The sequence below is a fragment of the Pseudoliparis swirei genome, chromosome 2, assembly GCF_029220125.1.
Source record: "Pseudoliparis swirei isolate HS2019 ecotype Mariana Trench chromosome 2, NWPU_hadal_v1, whole genome shotgun sequence".
Classification (NCBI taxonomy): domain Eukaryota; kingdom Metazoa; phylum Chordata; class Actinopteri; order Perciformes; family Liparidae; genus Pseudoliparis; species Pseudoliparis swirei.
In genome coordinates this window covers 8,595,141-8,620,944 of record NC_079389.1, presented here as the reverse complement: position 1 = coordinate 8,620,944, position 25,804 = coordinate 8,595,141, and the positions used below count along the sequence as shown (strand labels likewise).

General features: G+C 40.9%; 1 protein-coding gene across 1 annotated transcript; it reads right to left on the bottom strand.

Moving 5' to 3' along the window:
- Positions 1-965: 965 nt before the first annotated feature.
- On the bottom strand, positions 966-2,231 carry pou3f3a (POU class 3 homeobox 3a). Its single transcript, XM_056434598.1, has one exon. The coding sequence runs from the start codon at positions 2,229-2,231 to the stop codon at positions 966-968; it is 1,266 nt and encodes a 421-aa protein (XP_056290573.1).
- Positions 2,232-25,804: the final 23,573 nt, after the last annotated feature.

Below are 25,804 nucleotides of genomic sequence, written 5' to 3'. Positions count from 1 at the left end.
TTGAAAATGTATAAAACAATGTCTCTAAGTTGGCTTCGTTTCTCATCAAAGATCATTTTAATTGCCATTTTGACACTCAACAATATCCATTAAAAAGCAGCAGAGAACTGTGACATACAAATGTTAATATTTCATTGAAAAGACGTGAACTCAAAGGGTATGATGATGGTGTGTGTTTGTGTGTGTGTGTGTGTGTGTCAGAACAAACCTTAATAATGATGTTTCTTTCAGATAGTGTAACACAATTATTTCCTTATGTCAAATTTATTAAATAATAAGTCTTTTCCATGGAAATATACACAGTGGAAACAAATAAATAGTCCAAAGCATCACACAAGAATACACGGCTGACTAACTTGTACATAAACTTAAGGGAATGTTTGCTAATTTAGTAAAAATACTTTTCTGTCAAGGAAAACACAATACTGGTAAAATCTTAAACTGTGTCACAACATAAATCCACTGACACACAACACTAAAGTCCAAAACACGATTCAAAGAATATAAAGTATTCCTCATTAAAAACAATGATCAATGTCTTTCATATAAAAGAAACGATGCAGTCCAGTCTTGCCTGCGGGACACTAAACTCTGCAGCAATGCAAAGGATATTTATAGATACAGAAATATCTTTTATATCTGGAATCAGATTGAAAAATTACTTATTCTGTATACTTTTTGGTGAACAAACGTTGTCTTTAATAGACTTTGAATTGTTTTCTACTCAGGCTTTAGTTAAGCGTTTCATTTTCTGTGCCAAAGGCTGATTCATAGTGCAGAACAATACCCGAGGATGCACAAAAGTTGTCCTGCTGTGAAGTGACGTCACTGGACAGCATTATTATTGGGGAGCAGTAGGCTACAAACAAAAGTGAATCACTTATCCTATAGCATGTAGGGAAACATCAAAAATGTTCTTGAAAAAGGTTTTCAAACACACGGATTTAAAGTCCAGACACGTATTTTCACGTGTCGCTGTACATCCTCTTGCAGTCTATGGAGGGCGACGGCGTGTCCGGACCCATGCTGCCCACCTGCGAATACGCGTCCTCCGGGGTGCGAGGCAGTCCCGGCGGCGTCATGCGCTTCTCTTTCTGCCTGCGGTTGCAGAACCAGACCCTGACGACCTCCTTCTCCAGCTGCAGAGTGTTCGCCAGAGAGGTGATCTCCTGCGCGGATGGTTTGGGACCCTTGAGGAAGTGGCTTTCCAACGCGCCTTTTACGCTCACCTCGATGGACGTGCGCTTTTTCCTCTTCCTGCCCTGGGTGGCTATCTTATCGATGTTGGTCGGGCTCCCGATGGTGGAGTCGGCCTCCTCTAGCCATCTGTTCAACAGAGGCTTCAGCTTGCACATGTTCTTAAAGCTCAGCTGAAGCGCTTCAAACCTGCAGATGGTGGTCTGAGAGAACACGTTGCCGTACAGGGTGCCCAAAGCTAAGCCCACGTCTGCCTGAGTGAAACCCAGCTTGATCCGCCGCTGTTTGAACTGTTTGGCGAAATGCTCCAAGTCATCGGACGTCGGGGTGTCCTCGTCTGAGTGCAGCTCGTGGTTCGCCCCGTGATGCTGGTGATGGTGAGTGTGGTGATTATGGTGGTGATGGTGATGATGGTGGTTTCCGTGGTCCAACTCCGGGGAATCCGCGCGCACCAGCCCCTGGTGCATGAGGCTCTGTCCCACGTGCGCGCTCAGCATCCCGTTGACTGTAAACCCTCCGGACTGAGAGTAAATGAGAGACTGTTGCTGCTGTTGTTGCTGCTGCTGCTGCCCCTCGGTGATACTGATGTGCGCCGCGGAGGTGCCTCCCCAACTTCCCGGGTGCGCCTGATGGGGTCCCAGTTGTGGGGACCTGTGGTGCAGAGCGGTGCCTGTGTGGAGGTCCTCTCGCCCTCTCTTCACGTCCTGCGGCTGTGAGCTGGGTGGCCACGGAGAGCCAGCCTCGGCAGCCGACACTGCGGCTGCCGCGGCTGCTGCGTGAGGCAACGATGTTACCCACTGGTGGGCATGGCTCAGCATGTGGCCCCCGTTGCTCGCCACCATAGCTCCCTGCATGAAGTCACTTTGCACCATCTTTCCTGCAGGATCCCCTCTGTACCCAGTGGACACCGTGGTCACAGCGGTGCTGCCCGGCTGCATCCCAACCCTCCGATCAGAGTGAAGGACCGGGCCGGATAAAATCCTGCTGCTGGCTAGGTATGGACTTGATGTTGCTGTTGCCATCCCCCAAAGCATATATCTTCAGATGTGTATCTCTTCTGCTAAAGTCCCAGTTTTAATCCATGAATGAATTAAATATAAATGTAAAAAATAAAAGAAAGAGTAAATAACTCCATAAACGCTCAAATGATACGTTTAGTTCTAAAGCAGGTTGTGCGCGCGGAGACGTTTGCAATACACACACTGGTTTGGCATTCCAGCGTCACAAAACAATAGTCTTCAAAACTTTTCTCTGTCCCGGGAGCTCCGCCGTGCGTAATCCACAGACCCGGCGATATGGAAACACACACCTTCTCTGCTCCGTGCCAAGCGGAGGAGCTGCTCACGTATGACCCGGTTGTCTGTTATTGGCGTTTTAAAGCCATTCAATGCTGATGACCAAATCAACTTTAAAACCCCTCCAGTCCTCTCACTCCATCTGCTCCATCCGGCGCGTCCTCTGCGGTGCGAAGAAGACGAGCATGTGTTTACGTTGTGCCAAGGCTGCGTTTCCCCTCACCCATCTCCATCCAATTACAGGAGAAAGGCTCTGCAGAGCTCCCGCTGATTGGACGCACCGTCAGAGAGGAGCTGGTGTGCCTCAGTTCAGCCTCGGGTGCACTAAGTTCTTACTGCAGGAATGAAGCAACACTATGAGAACATAATATTACATAAATGAGAATAAGAAGAAAAACGATGCAGAATAACCTGATGTGCCTTTAAGGACGCGCAAATATATGAATCATCTTGAGAAACAGAATACAAAATCCTGCAACAACAACAAAAAGTCTTACAAAATGATAATAATTTAGTGAATGTGATGTCATAATTCACCCTTGTTCCTGGTGTAGTTCTATACACAATTATTAAAGTAATGAGTCACACACATCGGTGTGACTGTTCCGGGATCGCGGTCCCTTTTAGTGTTGTGTTGCTGTTTGTGACGCAACTTCCACAATAATACCGATTATATTTGCATTTGTATTCTTATTCTATACGTCTTTAACAGATCGTGGGTTGTACAGCCGATAAGGTGCACCACACTGGTGAGGCTGAAGGTGCATCCTGGTATCGTGAGGCTGAAGGTGCATCCTGGTATCGTGAGGCTGAAGGTGCACCTGTGAGGCTGAACGTGCACCATATTGGTGTGGTGAGGCTGATGGTGCACAAAACTAAAAACACACCGTGTTGGTTGGATGTATCCATGCCTGCTCTGTTTAGCCTGTTAACTAAACATGTCATGGGGAGTTTTCTACCACGACTTTGCCTCAGTTTGAAGGGCCTTGCGAGAGTAAAGCATCGAATGGTCTATAGACTGCAGCAGAGAGCCAGGTGCAGCCAATAAATGTGCTAATTTATGTTTTTCAGTTTTCAGGATTTGTCTTGGATCTCATCCAAAAGGTAAAAGATAAATGGTAGCAACACAATCACAACATTTGAATTCCAAATTTCGTTTAGATCTATCCGATTTTAGGAAGTTCGAAAAAAAGTAAAGCAAAGTAAAGTAAAGTAGTAACATGTTGATGTCATACACTGCATGCTCGTGTCATGCCTCGTATTATAACTAATTATATGAGGTTAATACAGAATCCCAAGTATAATGCAATAACCCTTTCAATAAACAGTTTACAAATGTTTCATCATTTGGATTGCTTTGTTTCTATTTCATTTGGGGGTGGGCAGGATGCACTCAGGGGTGTGACACTCGTTTACAGGACGCAGCACAACCAACACGGGCTGCTGTCACAATAAATGATACAATACAATATATGTTGCATTTACAGTGAAACATCTATGTATATGAAGGCTGGAATTCAGCTGCTTTACCCTTTAAACTTATAAATCAATCAATCCATAAATGTTGGGAACTTGAAAAATATAACCAAAGTACAACTTTCTTATCAGACTTATATATTTATAAATACATTTATAGAGTTCAAAAGTGTATATATATGTGTACACACAAATTTGTGTTTTCTTAAGAATTCCTCATAAATAATTAAATGAATGAGTACATTAAAAAGACAATATAGAGTTCAATATATAACAAATGTAAAACAAATTAAAATGTAAATATATATATTATATATATATATATATATATATATAAACGTATATTTTTTACAAAGGTTAAGATGTTGCTGAGTTGAGTAAGCCCATTGATCGTTCACAGATTACTTGTCATTGTCAATAGTCAAAATATGCGATTCAAACAATGACTTTTAATTTGGCTGTAAGGCATTAGTAAATAATGTATTAAACATATTAAGACTATTCGTTATAATATACAACATTTATTGTTGTCACAATCCTTCATTAATGATTTAACTTCATTAATAAACAAGCACATTGTGGATTTTATCATAGCTTATAAAGCATTGGTACAGAATGTATTAACCATTAATACATCTGTTTACAATTTATAAACAGAAAAATATGAGTAATAATTTTTTTCACAGTCTCTAAAACCTGTTTATTGTATTCAGTAAAATACATTAAACAAGCTGCCAAAAAGCACCACAGTGTTTCACATCTTTTCAGCGTAGCATGCAGCACAACGTAGAGGAAGCCAAACTATACTCTGGGAATGCACTAATGTTTTTCAGGTGTTGTGCTGGCTGGGTCCTCTATTTGTTATTCATGAAGGAAGCTGGGTGAAGAGACCTTCTTCTGATGCACATTTTTCTCTCTGCTCTCTCTCTCTCTCTCTCTCTCCCTCTCGCTGAAGCTGCTTTAGAACTAAGCAAATAATCTGTTTTAAATGTAGTGAATACTGCAATTAATCCAGCATAATGAGCATGACATCATCAGCTAATTTGTATTATTGTTTATTTGAGATATTCTTCAAATCAATTACACAGAGACTTTCTCTTTCTCTCTTTCTCACTCCTTTTCTCTCTCTCTCTTTTCTCCCTCTCTCCAACTCTTTGCCCTCTGTTGAGTCTTCAATATGCAGATCGGCCATTTCTGCCCCTGGGCTATTTTCTTTGGTAGACTTTTGAAATATGCAAATACTTCCAACAAAAATGGTAAAAAAGAAAGAGGAAAATCCTTCATCTGGGCTCCAGGAGTTTTCCATTCAAAGAAACAGATGCGTTTGCCTTGTTCAAGCTCAGGTTCCTCCTCTGTTTGGCTTCTTTGGTCAAGAGTCTGTCTAATGAAGAAGAAAGAGACTAATCAGAAATTAAGTTGTGAGGATGACAGAGTCGCTGTTATCTGCACAACTGTTGCAGAGACAAGATCTCACTGGAAATGTTTTTCTTTTCATTGAATCATTGTATATGTATGTATGCCGTGAAGTTATTCGACCCGGTGAATCGTCTCTTCTCGGCTCCTCCACCGTGAGCCGTGCAATGTGTTGTTTACAGATTACCGAGCTGCACTGAAAAACCCTGCTGAGAGAACAGAACTTCTATCCATGGCTTTCATCTCTCTTTATATTCCAACCTCCTCAGTGTCATCCTGTGGTTCTGATCATGAGTGTGTTTGACCTTCAGCTCTCCCTGAGTCAGAGCGCTCTTTCACAGCGGAAGTCTCTCCCCACAACCCCCTGTTGCGCGTTTAAATCAGAAGCAGAGGCCGCCACGGAGAGTAGACATGGGGAGACAAAGCGTGGTGGATAGACGGGGTGCAGGGAGAGGTGGAAGCAGCAGATTGTCCCTCATTTCCAAAGACAGAGAAATATGAGACAAACATGAGCGACAATATTCAAACTTACGTCTGAATGCACTGCGATGTACTTCTTTCCAGTCAATAAGTGACCTTTTTTAACTGTGCTTGATGTGGTGGAACTGCTCTGGGTTGAATTACTTGTATAGTGAGAGTAAAAGGAAAAGAAGGAGCTGTCTTCCACACTGGAGCAACAGGCAACGCCAACCCCCTGCTGTGACTTCAATGACGACATCTGATGGACAGATGCACTGGTTGAATTCTCGTGTTGTTTGACCCATTACGCGTAAAGAGGGAATACATTTTAAAATGTTTACAAAATTGTAAAATGACATTCATTAATCCCAATGGATCATTTGAAAGGGACCAAAGTGGCAGTAACAGAAAAGAGTGAAGACAGCCGTGAAACGATGCACTCATCGCTCTTTTTCTGTGGTTGTGCACACATAGTTGTGTGCGTGCATTTGTGTGTGTGTGAGTGTGTGTTTGTGCATGCGCAAGTGCTGCAGGTGTGTGCAGGACCTGAAATGTACCCGTTTCTAAGTGTCGGTCGGCATTAGCATAACGGTGAAAGATGTTCTTTGAACGATGGCTCGTTACAAGCAGACGTCTTTGCTGAATATTTATGCTAAGCTAACGCAAAACGCAGGGAGAGAAGAGGAACATCTGGGCCTTCACAGAGGAAAAACTGAGGAAATTGAGAAAAGATGAGACTCGTGGGGCGTAGTGCTTTTAGATGTAAAAAAAATAGCGTGCTGCAAAAAAAAAAGAAGACATGGAAATTGTGTGAAAGGAAAGCAAGCTACGAGCTTTTAATTTCCTCTTAGCGTTTACCGAGGCTCGTGGACTGAAAATAGAAATCAAAACGTGCCGATACCTTTGCGGTGGTGTTTGTGTCTTCCCACTGTGGCGTCTAATGAGCCCGTGACCACGTTCTCTTTCCAAAATTTCCCTCGCCGTCTTTGGAATACGACTGCAAACAGTACGACAGAGAAATTGAGTCAGGAAATACCTTCAGCTCTGCCGCCTGTGGCTACGGACAACTGTAGCCCTGTACCCAGGCCCGGTCCCGAGCCAAGTCAAACAGCGGGTGTCCCTGAAGGGCCGGCCTGGCTGAGTCTGGCTGGCCTTTCATGAATGGACCGATTTCTCTCTGAAGCTCCCACCGAGATCCACGTGGTTATAAAGCCTCTCTGTAGCTCGGAGGGTTTCTCTCAGGTGGGATGGAGGGGAAAGAAGGAAGTATCAGATGGTGAAATATGAAGTGACTTCTGATACAAGTGGCCGAATGGTTAGTGGCTTTTTGAATCATGAATATGCTCCTGTTACACTGCGATCCTGTGCGCATGGATCATACCTGGATTAGTAATCAATTAGTATACAATCATGTATAATCACAGGGTCAATGACCTTCTGGGTCTTGCACTCCCCTGTACCCTGAGGGACAAACACAACCTGAGATTCAGGGGGAGGAACACGTGGTTGTGTTCAGAAGGACTTCTCTGTTCCGTTGTGTTTGAGAAAAGCATAACGAGGAGAACTCTCTTGAACATGAGCGAGTTATCGTGAACTTATCAGCACCAGTACTGCGCGTGGAGATCAGCTCCAGACGTCAATCAAAACACCTTACAGTGGAATCTAATTAAATAAGTATGGTACATACCTTTAAACGCAGCAGGCTAACGATGTCATGCAGCTTTGGTATTAACACTTATTCACTGCACAGTGAGGGGAGGTTCGCACCAGCACGGCACGCCACCGTCACGTACTTCTGGGGAGAAAGAATGCTATTTCTAGCGTCTCGCATAATTTGTACTTCTTGTCAAAGTGACACATTTTTAGTTTTACTGAAGGAAAAATGCAGACTAATTAAGTTCAGTTGATGAAGGTTTAGAATATGAAACATATCGCTACTTTTATTTCATCTATATGCATTTATGAAAAGTCCAATACTTCACGACAAGCACACATGTTATTAGTATGGTCAGCGAGGACCAATCAAAGGAATAATTCACTGTAAAAATGGCCTTCTTTGATGAGGCGCTGCCACTTTCTAACAAGGCACATTAAATAAAGACAAGTTTTAATTGTCTTTATTTAAAGCGCATTACATCATTACATAACATTACATGTCATTTAGCAGACACTTTTATCTAAAGCGACTTACAGTGCATTTAACCATGAGTACAAACTCAGAACAACAAGAATCCAGAAAGTAACATTTCTTCAAGAAAGTCAAACTACACAAATACCATCAGTAATACTATAAGTAATACAATAATTTTTCTGTTTTTTTATTTTTATAATAAGTAATACCACAAGTAATAACATAAGTTATACCATAAGTAATAACATAAGTAATACTATAAGTAATACTATAAGTAATAACATAAGTAATAACATAAGTAATAACATAAGTAATACCATAACTAATACCATAAGTGCCACTGAAGTGCTAATCTGTTTTTTTAATCCAGATATAGTCGGAAAAGATGTGTTTTGAGTTTCCGTTGGAAGATGTGGAGACTCTCTGCCGTCCTGATGTCAGTGGGGAGCTCGTTGCACCATTAAGAAGCCAAGACAGCAAACAGTCTTGATTTTGTTGAGTGATTAGCTCGAAGTGAAGGAGTCACAAGTCGATTGGCTGTTGCCGAGCGGAGTGAACGTGCCGGGGTGTGAGGCTCGACCATATCCTGGATGGAGACAGGACCCGATCTATTTGGAGCACGGAACGCAAGAACCAGTGTTTTGAAGTGGATGTGGTCATCATCTATTCATGCAAGTAATAAAGTGGCACTAATTATTGTCAACTGATCCATCTTCAAATGCCCTCCTCTGATAAAGACCATGTGGTGGAAAGCTGTGGAGAAAAAAGCTCTCAAGTGCACCTTCAGTTGGGATTGTTTGCCCAAAGTATGTTTTTCTTTTATGACCTGACTGCGCACATTTCCAGATGCCAAGACACACGAGCACTCTCGCAAGTGCGCTAACAGAAAGAGGAAATCAATGTCAATCGAGGACCACGACTTGAACCAATGACAGGCCTTTGTTGGTTGCAGTGCTTGACTTCCCATCCTTGAGGACGTGTCCTGAAGACCCGGCAGCTCACCGCGCGGATCAGAGACGACCTTGGTATGCGAGCCGTGAAAACACAGCCTGCTACAGCATCTCCCTTTGATGTGCATTATCAAAGACCTTTCTCCTCCTCTCCTCCCTGGACCAAAGGCTACTATTGTTTTTGTTGTTGTTATTGATATTATTTTCCACCCTTATAACACAAAGCAGTCTGACCATGACTCTGATTCTAATGCAGAGGTGGAGAGGGTGTTTTAATGAGCCGCAGAGTAGATCAGAGGGGCACGGGGAGGGAGGGGACGGGAGGGGGGGGGGGGGGTTCAGAGAGGGAATAGGTACACTGAACATCAAAACACAGCTACAGTACTCAGGTTCTGCTTTCCACCAGCCGTGACCTGTCAGAGCAGTAGCGGCTAGAGGATGTAACGTGGAAATTATGAATTCTTGCTACTAGGTAAACAAAACCGAGCACGAAACCAACCGTAAAAAAAAACAAATGAGGAAACCTAGAGGAGATGTTTCAATGTGGCCTCCAGGTATGAATGTTTATTTCTGATTGGTGACGGAGAAAAGTGCAAAACAAAACCAGTCAAACAAGCACTTCAATCAATTTGCACCAAGTTCAAACTTTTGGATTTGCAACATTTGCCAACAGGAACCTTCTTCTCTGTTAGCTGTGCTGCACCGACCGCTTTTCTTTCACCTCCTCCGTCTTTTAAGTGCTCCACTTAAAAGGATTGGATTTTGGATTTGCAGCCGGTTATGACACATGAGTTGAGGGTAGGAAATTGACGTGTTTTTTAGGGGGCAATTTTTGCTCCCACTGACTGAAATACAGGGGCATTAAAAAATAAATTGGGGGCACTTTTTTAAACGTTTAAAATAACATTTAACCTTTGTTAAAAATAATGAAAATACTTATTGGGTCAATTGTGATCAAATGGCAATAATAAGACTTTAAGACGGTAGTCTACAGATTCAAAGTGTTTTATTTTTATTTTAAACAAACAGAAAACAAACAATCAGACAATCATATTCAATTTTATTCCTTTTTCTTGGTTATTTATTGTTATTACATTTTAAAAAAAACTATTAACAATAATAACTTATTTCTTTGTTTTTTTATAATTCAAAACTATAGTTATTGATTATTTGTGTGTAACTACCCAGTAGAGGCAAAACAGACGGGACAGACACAACAAAGAACAAAAACAAAATGCTATAAAAGGTGTAGACATAGATTTATTACATTCAATTTACAAACAAAAACTCAGCAGAGTTGGAGGGAAAATATAATTTCAGAACATTAAAAAGTACATATTACATTATATGATGGTATAAATATTTATTTTAAATAAACGATGTGAACTCAAATCCTTGCAACCGAGCTTGTGTTTGCTAACTTGAATTGGTGGCAGAGTGCACAGAGCAGTGCGCCAGCAGGTTAATCCAGCTATGCTCTGACCACAGTCTCATCTGATCTGGTCTGTGGTGCGTAGGAATATATTCCAAATGGCTAAATAAGTGAAGAAGAAGCACTATTCCCTCTCGTATAAACTATTGCCAAAGTGAGAAAAAGAAAGACGAGAAAACATGCTTCCAGAAGAACAAAAGTAAAAGTAACTAAGTACCACGGAGCACACAGAACAAAATTACTTCTAATGTATTTATACATTAAAAAAACGCCAAACTGGACTCACACCGTCTGCACAGATTGTTTTAACTCTGACGAAAAAAAGCTTCGCAGGAGACGTCAGGCGAATCATGAATACTGTCTGAACATTCAGAGCTCCCCCTCACATCAGCATTGTTTTGTTGTTTTGTGACTTTCTCATCGTAAAAGTACGAAGACATATTTGTCTGATGGATGAGTGTTATTTCCTCTTCGATGCAAAGCGTCTGTCTTCCTCCCGCTCTATCCTTCTCTCCGCTACAGCTCTCTTACAGGAAGCAGGAGTTGGTGCAGCTTATAGATACACACTTGGTTTACATGCCCTCTGCAAAGTCTCACGTCTACAAATCAAGTTTCAGGTGTTTCAGCATTTCTGTCACAAATCAGATTCTCTGGTTATTCTCTCCATCCTTCCACCAACATCCTTTAAATATTGGCATCTGCTGCAGCTCTATCATGCTCTCCAGGGTCCGGGCTACATGCTGATTAATCATTCACGAGAACAACTGAAGCTACACGACGTACTAGCTCCGACTCTGAGAGGCTGGCTGGATGCACACAGGGACAACGCTTACATGTTGACGGTGAGCAGGTGTTACACTCACGATATTTACCGTTTGCTAATCAGCGCTAAATGTTCCAAGAGGGAATGTTGTTAGTTTTGCAGGAATTTGGACATAAAATTAAACATTGCAAAAAAATGCAGTTTACGCTCAGGCTCTGGCCCACTCTCTTTCTTGATCAGAAAATTAACATTTATTGGATCAAATGTTTTATATATATATATATATATATATAAGTTATTAAGATTCATCCACAGTGGGACATGAATGTGTGTACCTAATGTATCCAATAGTTATTTATAGATGAGATATTTCACCCAAAACGTCAACTGCATGGTCACAAGACCACACAAGTCTTAATTCATCGTCTGAAAACAAATTGAGTACAAAGATGTGTGCCAAGCCCTTCAGAAGATTGTTAAGATATTCCACTTATATAGTTTGTGGTGCGAGGAGAAGTCAGAAGATCGTGAGACTAGGATTCGTCCTCTAAAATGTCTAAAAATGCAGCCTATGAACATACTTGGGAATAATTTCTAAAGAAACAATGCAACTGATAGAAATACACAGTATACACACATAGTGCACCTTAGACATTGACAAACGCAAACACTTTATCTCCCTCTTCCTATAGCTGTCCAGTTATCGGAGTGGAAAAGCAATAGAAAGCCGGTGATTTGTCAAGAGTCTCCGAACCAGGTTAGAGTTCAAGACAGAGAGCAAAGTGTACTCCAACCAGGCAGATGGGAGGAAGGAAAATAAAGGACTTGTTTACCTTTCCTCTCCCTGCGGGTGGAGGGCGATTCATTAGCTGCTGTGTAAATCAATCTGCTTCTCCTTAAAGGCTTGTCAATTTAGCCCCGATGTTTGGCAGCCTGACATCGCTCACTGGATATTTAACTTGAAAGCCAATTAATCATCATGATTAATTCGCTCACAAACCACATGGAAGTGTTCCACTTCACCTTATGGAATACGATCTGAGTTCTCTGGACTTGAAAAGAGAGGTATTGAAAGCCTCACAGCTCCATTCACTTGTGATCAGCCTCTTAATACACAGTTTCAGCTGCGACTCCACGCTCTCCTCTCGGTACCAGTGTTGCAACCGCAAACCTACAACTCACACACACACACACTACCGTGGTGCATAATTATAGAGCGATGCTTGAAATGGGAATATACATTTGCTTGCAAATATAATTAAGTAACTCCGCTGTGTAGAAAAACATACATTTTCAACACCACTTGGCCGCACGCTGGCTGCTAGTATTTTCTTAGCCTAACTTAATTTCCCCCTCTTTCTCAATGAAAAAGAGGGATCACACATTAGGAAAGTGGAGTTATAATATTTATTCTATTTGGCGCTCTTTGTCAGTATCTTCCAGAGGCTCAGCTGAGGTCATGGAAATGACTTTAACTGTGTGCAAAGTTATTGAGAAAGAAGGTTCTTCAACAAAGAGAAGGAGGACAAAATGACTGAATGATGTTTCTGCTCTTCAATAATAATAATAATAACTTTATTTATATAGCACCTTTAAAAACAAAGTTGACAAAGTGCTCTACAGAGAATCAAGACAAAACAAATAGAATGGTAAGATACAAATATTTAAAAAAATAAACAGACAAACTAAATTAGGGGAACCAAAGAACTGCATAAAAGGACGACATCACTGAAATGCTGTTGTATAAAAATGGGTTTTAATGGGATTTTAAAAAAGTTACTGATTCTCAATGATCATCAGAATGTAATCTATACATTTAGTAGGATGGCTTTCCTGAACATTGAATGCAATACAACTAGAGTTCAAACCGTAAGATTTAAAATCTCAAAATGTCATGACAAATACTGCACAAAGCGTCTCGATCATCCTCTCCTGAATCGTTCACTGTGATTGGCCGAAGCTGACGCAACAAAGTAATGAAGTCAAAGGTTGGATGATTTATGACACCGATTGGCTGACTGATGACTTCCTGTTCGAGCCGCTGCTACACGGCCTCGCACTATAAGAGGACATGAGCAGCAGATCAATCAGTCAATCATATCCTCTCCGCCGATAGCGAATCATTGTGGGAAGAACATTCTTTAGTCGCCGTCTAATCTCTTTTGAAGCGGCAAGCGCTCAGTGTCATTATGGAGTCCGAGTGCACAGGCTGACACCTCGGCTGCCAGACTCAGCACATTCACTCCGTCTATGCATGTTTGCCGAAGGCAAAGGATTCTTTGTGCGCCAGAGCATCTGTTTAACACATGTCACAACTTTAAATTATGCCTGAGGTATACGTACGCAAGCTGGACTGAACACTTTCTGCCACATTGCCCAGAAAGAAAAAGATACTATGAGGCGCTTCACGAGATGTATTGTGGAGACCAGACGTCATTGCTGGAATTTAATGCTTTAATGTGGTTGTAATCAATATGTTTTATATCAACAATGGATCGTATAATTGCTTATATGTGAAAAGGATTGCTCGGTGACAAACCCAGAGAAATGTCACCCCGTAGCTCTGCAGAGCTTCATAGCAGCTTTCAGCTCATAGTTCTGGTTTTCCTACTGTTTGGGTCCACAGTCACAGCTCTCATCAGAGGTATTCAGCGGCAGCAGGCAGCAATACAAATATCTGCCGAAGCCACGACGTGCTTAAAAAAAATAGACACCATGTGCAGATAGATGGTAAACGTAGAAAATGTTGCCGCTAAGGAGTCCAGTATTTCCTTCAGGAGTTGGAGGAGACCAAAATCGAGCTGAAAGGAGAGTATATGTTGGACCTGCTCGGTGGGTGGAGACGTAACTCCAAAGGAGTTTACACCATCATGCAACCATCTGTAAAAACTCTTGAGAAGAAGACTACCAACAACAACAAAAGCAGTAACCTCCAGTTTCTCCAAGACATACTGTATGAATCATACTCAAACATATCGATATAAGAAATATCTAGAAATCAAGACTTTATTTGGCTATAATTTCCCTCCATCAGTATATCAGACGATGGTTAACATCAGATAAAAACATTCAAAGACATCCTGAATATCCAGTTTGGATGAAGTGGATTCTAATAGTGATGATGTGGACTTACTTTTTCCACTAAAAAGCCAAATTTAAGAACTACAAGATTTATAATTCAGTTTGTCTTGTCATATTCAGAATAGCTTCCTCTAATAAACACTTGTTTGACACAAAGTTAAAGTGCAACTTGTCTTCATAGTGCTAAAATAATGTGATTACATTAGAGCTGTTTTAATGAACTAAACACCTCTCCTGATATATAGGCGACAACCCCAAACACACACACACACAAACACCCACACACTCGCCCCGACACACACACACACATGCACACACTACCACTCGTTGAGCCAAATTCTGCCCGAACTGTAGCTCCAGCCTCTATTTGAAGAGCGGGACATGAAAGCAACTGCAGACCTTCCACGTGGGCTTGTATCGGATCTTAATTAAAACGCCTGGCATATTATTTGCTGTAACAAAGGGAAATTTGGGGGTTCATTTAAATCCAATTAGGTCTGTTCTGATGCCTCAGGAGATGAGAGAGTAATTGCTGTTTGAACACGAAGGTCTTTGTTCGGGGCTCCAGTAGATTGATAAAGGCAATAAGCACACAGTGTGGAGATGGGGCGGAGCTGTGAACTTACACTATACGAAGGACAATTAGTTGTATGGAAATTGTTCCTTGTGTTCTAAAAAAAATAAAATATGATTGAGCCCCGCGTGTTGCCCATGTGAGCCTCGACATAATCAAAGTGCAGACGGTTCATGTATTATTTCACTAACTGCAATAAACGTCTTGTTTGAATGTGATTATCATCTTCTTCTTTTTTACCGCTGTTAACCACATTGATTTATGAGGGACTCAGGTGTTTTCCTCCAATTGGCCAATGTGGTTGGTGGTTGTGATCAATAACAGCCCCTTAAACCCCTCCACATACACACACACAGATAAATACTCTTATTTTAATTTAATTTAAAACATATTTGCTGAATGGAGATGCTGAAACTTGCTTTGTCTTTGGTGCCCAGATTAAACAGCGTAGTGTGACCCCTGCTTATACCATCACATAATGTGCACACACACACACACACACACACACACACACACTATGGCCATGATCTCTCACCTTTCACCCTTAACGTGATCTATTGATTGCGTCTGGCTGAGTCTGGTATCACCACACCATAACCAGTGAGTAAAAGGGCATTTGTTGGGCTCACATGATTCCTGTAAGTTATATCACAATTTAGTTCAGACTACAATTAAAGGAACAGTTTTACATTTTAGAAGACATGTTTATTTACTTAAATAGCGTTAAATGAAAAGGTTTGTATCACTATGTCTAGGGATGGGCATCGAGAACCGGTTCTGTTTTAGAACCGGTTCCCAGTGAACCGATTGTTTGGGATCGTCAGCCAAATTCTTTAACGGTTCTGCTAACGGTTCTCTGTGGCGTTGCGCATGCGCAAACTTTTTTAGTTTCTTCTTCAGACTGCAGCAAACATGGCAACTAGGCAGAGGCGTTCTAAAGTGTGGCTCTATTTCACACGACAAAAAGACAACTACGCCACTTGTAACGTGTGTAAAAAGTCTATTTCGTCGAAGGGAGGAAATACAACAAATATGAATAAGCATTTGAACACAGCATGGAATTAAATGACAGGAATGTCGTGTTCGACGCAGCAGCAGCTCAGCTAACGTCGGCGCTTCATCTCTTTCTGTCCAAGGTAAACTCCTCCAAAGTGATCACAACCACTCACTGTGTGAAGCCATTTGCCTTTATTGTGTGGAGTCGATCAAGTTATCTTCTGTCCCTTCGTTTGAAGCATACATTTCAGCTCCGGCATTGGTCTCATGATCACTTCACGGTTGGATTGAAAGTCCAGTTTTGAGAAATGTTTGATCGTAACGGTGTTAATTATCGGAGGGCGTGTGTTATCAGCAAACGTTCGCGTTATCGTGTTAAGCCATTATTAAACTGAGCATATCGATTTTTAATCCATTATTAAACTTAGCATATAGCTACGCTAGCTTAGCTACAGAATCTTCCATGTTCAGCCCCCTACATTGAGGCAGAGGTCGTGTTTGCCTCCCCTCTTAATGTGGCTTTATGTCAGCTCAGTAAATTCAGCGATTTTGTTAGGGCCATTTGTTTCATTGTGTAAACCAGCTTTCACGATATAAATAATCTCCATTGCCATCCAATTTATCTGATGACCTTCAGAGTCAGACCGGTTCAGAGGCTGGTCGTCTGTCTGGGTCACAGGCTACAGCTAGCACGTCTTGTACACCTCCTCATATCTTTGTGTTCAGGCATCCTCCACCCCATCTGAGAGAGTGTTCTCCACGGCTGGAGACACAATAAGTCCTGAGAGATCGCGTATCCTCCCGGAGAAAGCAGACATGCTTATTTTTCTGCACAAGAATTGTTGATGATCCATACAATTGATGGTTGCACACTTGGTATTTGCCACTGCTAGTTTCATTTTTGGCAGCTCAGTTCATATACCCTTTAAAAAAAAGGAAGGAGCACTGTAATTTCTAGGAACATGTTTAAATTAAACAGAATACATTTTATTCAAGTTATGTACGTTTTATTTTAAGTTCAAGAGGAATATGTATAAATGTTTTTTGTTATTTAAAAAAATGTAAATGTGTATGTATACATACTGTATATGGTGTGTGCAGCATTATAGAAAATTAATGTAAATAAACCCGTTTGTGCTCTTTTTTTCACCCCTTGCCCAATAAGAATCACACACACACTTTCTTAAGTAGCGGAGGGACAAAGTAGCCAAGATGAATACAGTATTACTCTAGTTTACAGAGTTTCTTACAGGGGTCCAATTAACAGAAAGCACCCAATGGGATCTCAGAAATGCATAATCTCAAAGCCTTTCTTTGAAGCCAGAACATTTGGAATATGCTGTGTTATGACTTGTCTGGGTGACATCTGATTGTACCTAGACTGAAATATGAACACACCATACTCATGTATCTGTTTCGTACCTGTCTGTCTATTCCCACAAAATACATTTGACCAAAAGACATCCATCACAGCTGCAGGAATAGGTGTTAAGCCTGAACATTGAATTCAGGGCAATATGAAGTGTTTTTAAAGAATCTTCCTCTGTGGTATAATAACACAAAGAAAGCTACTTGATCCTGTGATCCATCACTCTATGTTTAGTGTCTGCGCTTGTGTATGTGTGGATAATAGAATTACCGGATCAATATCACTGAGCAGCTGGCCTCACCACTGTGCAGAAAACACTCTTACTTCCTCTTTCCCCCTTTCTTTGTTCTCTCTATATCGCTCTCTCTCTCTCTCAGCTCTCAGAATTTGGTCAAACCTCTCAGGTGAAGTGGCATTCAAGTGAAACCGTTTGACGTATTTTATCTTCCCCCTTCCTCTTGAGCTCTCTGGAGATGCTTCTTTGGCTCGGGCAGTTTTGCCAGGGGTCACATCTGGAGCCCCGTTGAGGTCAGAGGTCACATGATGGTGAGCAAAGGGCGGTTTTCTGGCTTTAGGCCAAGGTCAAGGCAGCAGATGTTAGTGTCCGAGTTGTCGGCCCCATCCTGCCCTTGGCCTTGGGCTGATCAATAGGAGCAGGATCTCTGCTTGTCTCGACCAAACGATCAATGATCCATTTATATTTAGTCCCTCCAACGTCCAACACATGCCCACCTTTCTCCATCCATCTATCTGTTGGCAATGCTCTTCAGAAAAAAAGCTCACTCATAACTAAAGCGCAATCTTTTTTTATTTCAAGTGCGAGAGATCAACATTTTAGGAGAGAGATTGATCTCTTAGTGTGTGGCTCTCCGTTGCTGTCTTTGAAGTCTATCTGCAAATCTGTAACATCTAATTGGTGCTCCTCCTCCCTCAGTTTTTCAGGTAGAAGCTGGCATTTAATTATTTTCTTTATTGTCTGTCAGTATTAATGATGTTGAGTAGATATCTGAACGTTCATACATTGTGTACTTGGCTGCCGCTGTTTCACTGTCCTCTGCTCAGAGCGTCCTCTGGTTGCTCATGTCTGCTCTTCTGCTGCTGTCATCTAACGACAGTATTGCAGTATTATTGGTATTAATTCAATAAATCTTGAATCATTTCAAAGCAAAAAGACAGTTGAATCCCTGTGGCTATAATCACATTTCACATGGGCCATTTATTAGGAGGCGGCTGCTCATCAACAATGGATCACATGACTGTTGCTCATAGATGAAAGCCAGCAGACGTATGAGCCAGCTCTTCAGTTCTCCTCAGATCTATAAAGCTCGAAGAGTCTTTGAGCTCTTTAGTTGTACAACAACTTCACTCTTTTGCTTCACTCTCGCCACTCTTGCCAACTTAATTGGGTTTTTCTAACGCCAGAGCTTGTTCCTGCTGGATGCCTATTACAAACCCCACGCTGTAACTTCACAGTGGTTAAAATGATGTTATAAGTTATATAACCGTGTAGCTCAGTGAATATTTCATTCCCAACCTGCAATCTCATCCAAATTGATTGAGATTGAAAAATCAGATTTCTGCAGCCTGCGTTGATTAGACGTCCTCTGACGCTTTCTGTCTTGTTTCTTGTTCCTCCCTGTTAGCTCCCTTCACTCGCACTGATTGTCGCCGCTATCATAAACCTCCTTCGATCCTCTGCAGCTTCTCCGTGACATATGGGACATTCAGACAAACTGAGGCTACGTTGTTTGGACAGTGTTTCCTATTAAATGGCCTTTCCTTCATATTCACACATGGTGCATTTCCAGTCCCAGATCAATTATACACATGACTACACTTGGAGCTAAAGGAACAGGCTGAATCTTTATCACCAGCCGAAGTGCAGCAGCACTGTGACTCCGACTGAGCAGTCTGCTCTCTGTGCTGGTGTTTGCACTCCCATTCAAAGAAGAGGGAATCTCATTTTGTTCTTATCAAAAGAGCTGGACTCGGACAAGGCAAGTTAACATAGAGCTTTATTAGCATTTTGCATTCAAAATCACTCTACTGAAAATGCTGCTGAGATGATTATTCACTTCAACTCAAAGTTAGTTTTAACTTCTCAGTAACACCATCCGATAGCTCTGCATGAAGTGACACAAATGACTCTTGTGTGCACATACATCTCGTTTATTCTTTACCATTATTTATTTTGGAAAAACATCAAGACAGATACAACAGAGACAAATTCTTTGTAATTAAGGTGATTCTGATGGTTAGAGTCGTGTTAACTATCCATATTCTAAGCTACAAGTCCATCTTCGACAGCACTTGCCATTAGAAGTTGAGATGCTTGCAGATGCGTCTGAACTCCCAACCCTTCGACTCGTGGACTCGACTCTTCTGTCGAACTAGTGACGTTTGTTCGAGAGTTAATTCAAAGTTTATTCATGTAATTTAGCTAAATAAACACCACTGTTCCACCACGTTGGTGTGAGTGAAATATCCCCAAGAACTATCGGATGACTATTCCATAAAACGATGACATTCATTGTTCGCAGAAGATGAATCCTCCCATGCTTCTCAATGATGTTATAACAAAAATAATATTCTACCAGTAGAAACATCAGCATGTCAGCGCTGCCATTGTGGGCTTTGTCCACTTGCTGGTTAGCATTGAGCTCAAAGCAACACTCCAGCCTCACAGTCACAGTCATGGCTGTAGGCTTCAGTCCTAGTCCTCCCGTCAAGATAAATTTAATGTCTACCGTGGTATACTATTGATCAGAGTATGTTCCAATACTCGATTCTTTGTAGTTTGCGTTATTAAAAATGTCAATATACTCTAAAATGAGATTTTATCCCTTTAGCCCTCTTCAAGGAAAAAACACGTATACACCACTCATGGAGGCCGACAATAACCCCAAATTAATGTGTTCAACATTATTGCAACATTGAGTTAACAATATACTAACTTTGTTGGCTTGTCACATAAAAGTATCTATTAACTTGAAGATGTAACCATGTAAACTAAACACATCCAACAGCCGGGTTGTCCATCTCCAACTAGTGCCTTTCAGGACAAGGACATACATCTATCTATACATGCACTGAAACTTGAAACGAGAGGTCCCCCCCCCCCCTCCCCCAACAGTCATTCCTTTACTGATATTTTCAGTGTCAAAAAATCTGGCAGCTGGTTTGAAAGATGAGGAAATATGTTTGAACCTGCACCATCTCTTGAGTGTCCCAGTGGGGAGTGCCTACTGGAAGGAAAGTCATGTATTATTTAGTCAGATCTTACCTTAAACTTGATCAGGGCTTGATTGAGAGAAGCTGTGACTGGTGGTTTCTTTTCTTATATGCAAAAACAAATCGGAGTGTCTGTTCAGGAAAGAAGGTAAACTTGTGAACTCAACACAGATCTCGGTCAACGCATACATACACTGATTGCAAAGTGCCCGAAATGCATCACACTCCTCTGAGTCCATGTGCACAGGACAGGTTGTGTGATCAGAAAAAAAATTACTCTGGTGCATTACATCATTGGACAGCTATGTGATTACCTGCAGTCCTTGAGGAGCTGTTTCAAGCACTGACAGACACGAGCACTTGAGTATTGGTATTGTGTCAAGACCACGGGAGCTGCGTTTTAGCCAATCCTTAATTAAAGTCGAAGTTCCAAACTTCGTGCTCCTAGCAAACGAGCCATAGCTGATATGCTCTTCAAGTCATTAGTAGCTCTCCTTCGCAGCGACCGCAGCACCTTGTTAGCAGGAGAGCGGCTCATAATCCCCAGACAATATACTCTGGTGCTTGTGAGGTTAATCTGCGACTGAATTTCCCGCAGTCTCTGTGAATAAATTGTCAGTGACGGAGTTTCATTGTGGGCGTCAAAACCAGCCTCTGTCAGCTGATCGTCCATGACCAGTGCCGGTCGATCAGTCTCATGTACAATGTGTTGTGAGATGATACACTTGTTACAGTAGTTTAATTATGTGGCCTGCAGCCTCGGCTTTCTCAGTTGGTCTGGATTCATATAATAATTTAAAGAAGAACAAATTGAGGAGGCTCTCAGTGTATTTTGTCATAGTAGGTTCAGATTTATTATAGTCCCATTACATTTAGTGTGTCGCAGTCAGCCAGCATGCCCAATGCCAGGGCCTTGTCCGGTCCAAGTGGAACAGGGCCATAATTCATGTTAATAATTAATTACACATACAGTATACCGTGCAATAACTTTTTTATTAGATGCTGTGAAAATGGCTTTTTAAGAATGATAGAGAGGCTTTATATTTCAGATGGAGTTCAGGGGTTCTTGTTCATCGTCTGGTGTCTGTCCCAGAGAATACGCTGAACATTGGGCTCCAAGGCTGATAACTTGACTTGTAATAACTAAACAAATCTATGCAGTTTATGAAAATCTTGTTTTATTTAAGGTCATATGTTGTTTTAATCCCTTTTTACAGTAACTCACATACTATCAGGGAATCACACATATGAGCAAAGAAGCAGGTTAACCTTCAAGCTACAGTATACATTGATTCAGTGTTAAATATGCATTCAGAAGATTTATTGTCCTGCGTTGATAGCTCGCTGAAGTTGGATATACTCCACCAAAAATGGGTTTATCCTGCTCCTCCCCCCACCCCACCCTTTCCGTTGTCAACGCTCAGATCCACAATCAAGATAATCCATCATTGTGGCACATAATGCAAAAAAAAGATATTAAACTCACTTTAAATGTATTACCAGGGTCTGAAATGAGAATAAAATGCTGCTTAAGCATTCCGTGAATGTAAAAACAGGAGAACACGGCAGGTGACACGCCTTCAAACCTGACAATAAGAATACATATTAATTCATATTTTGATAAATGAATTTTAACTTGATGAAAATTATTTTTTTATATACTGAATCTGGTGCTACATACTGTATGTATAGTATGTCCTCAAATATGACTTCAATGGAGAATGGCAAGCACACTTTATTGAAATAATGCTAAAGATGGTTAATCTTAGTTCAATAATGTTTATCCATTGTGGTTTAAGAAATGTAACAGTTATATTTAGTAGTTCACACTGTTAGTAGTTGTTATAAGGCCCAGTCTACATATTGATATCATCCAGTTATTTATCATATTTGATCACATGTTGTAATTCTTTCATTCTAAAATAAAGTAAAATAAATAAATAAGGTTGCTAAAATGAGAAGATGCTGAAGCAATATGAACATAATGAGGGAACAGATGGCAAGGCAGAGAAGGAAGTGTGGAACAAGAAGAAATGACAGATGAGAATGATCAAATGCAGATCGAGCAAATACACAACAAACTGGCCAATAACAATACAGATGTTTTCAGACAGATGTGGCCAACGTGTGTCTGAATTCAACACGTTTTACAATAGTGTGATCAGTTAAAAAAAAACTTCAGTCTGCGTAGGATTAAGATTCTCCTCAGCAGCGTGGAGGAAGCAGAATTACAAAAAACACATTTGTGTTACTGTAATTACATTAAACATTGTGAGTTAGCAGAGTGACACACACATGTCTGTAAGAGCAGAATAACAATCTTGAACATTTTAGAGCTTCTAAAGATGGAATCAACAAGATAGGTAGGTAGGTAGGTAGGTAGGTATGCTGGTATGCAGTTAGGTAGGTATGCATTTAGATAGGTATGTAGGTAGGTATACAAGTACAGGTAGCTATGCTGGTAGATAGGGATGTAGGTAGGTATACATTTAGGTAGGTATACAGGTAGGTAAGTATGTAGGCAGATAGATATGTAGGTAGGTAGTTAGGTAGTTGTAAGAGCCATTTAGTTTGTTTATGTCTTATTGGACCTCCCACCAGTAGGGGGCGTAGGGCCACTGTCAATTAAGACAGATGCCAATATGATCAGGGGGGCACTAGGGTCAGATGTTGCTAGATTGGCAGGAGCACACATATTTTTGATTTGGGAGGTCAAAAGGGTGTCATTGTATTTTGATTTTATTATTTTTTTGGGAATAGACAAATGGGTTTGGACTAGGAACGCTATTTGGGTTTATGTTGGAAGCCATACAACTTTAGGCAACTGGGTAGGTAGGTAGGTAGGTAGGTAGGTAGGTTGGTTGGTTGGTAGAAAGAAACGAAGGTGGATCATGGTGTGTTACATAACACAGACTTGTGAGAGGGCAAATCCTTTCCAAATCCCACTGTGAACCCCTCCACATTGATCCAATGTGTTTGTGCAGATGCTCAGAAGCCTGTCGCCAAGGGAAACCCGGACGGCCTCTCTGTCTGCTGAACAGGTGCCCCTTTGCTCATCCTGGAGGCTCAGATATCACCATGCCAACAAGCAGGTGTCCTGTGTGCCCATGGGCGAAAGGCTGGCATGACATCTGCTGCTGAGGCCGGTACTGGGGTTACACAGAGGCCAAGTAACACAATCCATTTCCCATGCGTCTGACGTCAATGTTGTTGTTTTACTTGACATTGTCGACAATGTTGTAGAGTAGCATTTACATTCTCAGTGGCAGAAACTTCCCTTTTACAAAATAGTAATAACACATTTTGGTATAACCCCTTATATACAGGTGGAGTTGTCCAAAGTGCTTTAAAACAAAGTGAAGATAATAAACAACAAAACCAAACAACAAAAAGGAAAACACTAAAACGTGTAAAAAATTTGAAGTGTTAGGGGGGTCCATAATTGTGCGATAGTTTGTATTTTAAAATCCAGCACAGAGGATCTAAAGGTTTGTGAAGGATGATGAAACAACAAATAATTATTAATGTAGTCCCGTTGCAACCTGTTAAAAGCCTTACATGAGTAAAATAACTTTTAAATCAATCCTGAGGTCAAATTGGGGTGTTTCTGCTTCTAGTTAAAAGCCTGGCAGCAGAGTTCAGAATATATTGTAATTAGTCAATGGATTGCATTACAATAATTTCAATAAAGGCACGGATACGGTTTTTCCTCATCTGTTGTATCCATGCAATATTTCTTTAATAAAAAGACAGCTGCTTGGACCCCTTTTTTATGCAGGATTTAAAATGTAAGTCTGAGTTAAGGATGACGCCCATGCCCGTGATCTCTAAATTAACCTCTGGGGTCAAACTACAAAGCTTTTTTTTATTTGCCTCTCAGTGGCTGCCCTAGCTAACGGTGTTAACAGCGCTAACAGCCCAAACGATAGTGAACGTTTGCATGAAGGGGAAACTGGAGGGCGGGTGCTACGCTTCACAACGTGGCTGTCGGTCGCCATGACGTTATCCGTCGTTACCGGCATATGAGATCGGGCTCACGTGCACTAGCATTCACATGCCTGGCTGGGTCAACCAAAAAATGTAAATGAAACCATTTAGAGCGCTCCACGAGAGGCCAACGCACTTATACTATTGTAATCTGATGTGTGTCAAAGCCAAAGGCAGCACTTAAATCTAGAAGACCAAGAACAGCCTGGTGACTGGTTCTGTTCACGCTGACTGAAATTTATCTAAAATATTATGTTGGTTTCAGGGAATTGATAATTTGGTTAAAACATTTTTTTCAAGTATCTTACTTAAAAACATGAGTTTGATTTTAGCACCAGAATAGATTTGTTTTCCAACAGCTGTTTGATCGCTACCATTTTGAAAGATTAAAATAGAAATATCCATTCAAGGGACAGACTTTAGACTGTTATATAATTGGAAGACTTACTTTCATTATAGCTTGGTGATTTTGTCTTTAAAAGATATTACAAATTCCTCACATCTATAAGGGAAGATATTTATTTGAACATGATGCTATTGAAATAATCTCAATATTTATTTATATACAGTGTACTTTATAAATCCCACATGAGGAATTTTTTCAGTATTTATACCAAGAGGTGCGCTATAAAATATTTTTTTAAATGCACAATATATCCAAACTAATAAACCGTTCTTTTGAGCCATTTATTTATTTCTGATATATTAGATTTATTAACCAACTCATAATACTATATTTTTTCCATCTCTGCTGAATATCCAAACTATTCATACATTCTGTCATACTCATTGAATGTGTTGTTACTCTGTAATGATTCCTTCTGGTCACATTACATCAATTGCATCTGTCCATCGTGGAGTCCTCTGTTGCTCTCCTGAAGGTTTCTTTTCTTTTTTCCTGTGAAAGTTTTTTTTCTTCTATTTCTTGGGAGTTTTTCCTGATTCGATGTGAGGTCAAAGGTCAGGGATGTCGTATGTGTACAGATGGTAAAGCTCTCTGAGGCAAATTTATAAAATAAACTCAATTGAAAATATTGGAGGCACACAACCCCAATCTGTTGAACTTCATTAAATGTGTGCAGAGCGGCCTTCGTTTGCCTCTTCGGTGGCAGCCAGAAAACCTACTTGAAGCAGGTCATTCAATGCAACACCGTTATTGTAAAAAAAAAAGATTGCTTCTGTGTATTTTGGCATGCCTGACAACATTCATACAGCGTGTTTTTCATTTGTCTTTTCTCCAAATACCTACACTTTCAATGTCTGGCCTTGTGAGGTCTTGGCAATGGAAAAATCCAATAAAAGTAAACACTAAAATCTTTAGCTCTGTCTGAACAATATGAGCTTTGAACAGATTCTTCTTGTGAGAGCATGTAACATTTAAACACTATATTGTTTTTACACACACACAAATTAAAATCGTCAGTATGTAAATCTTAAACATCGTTAAACA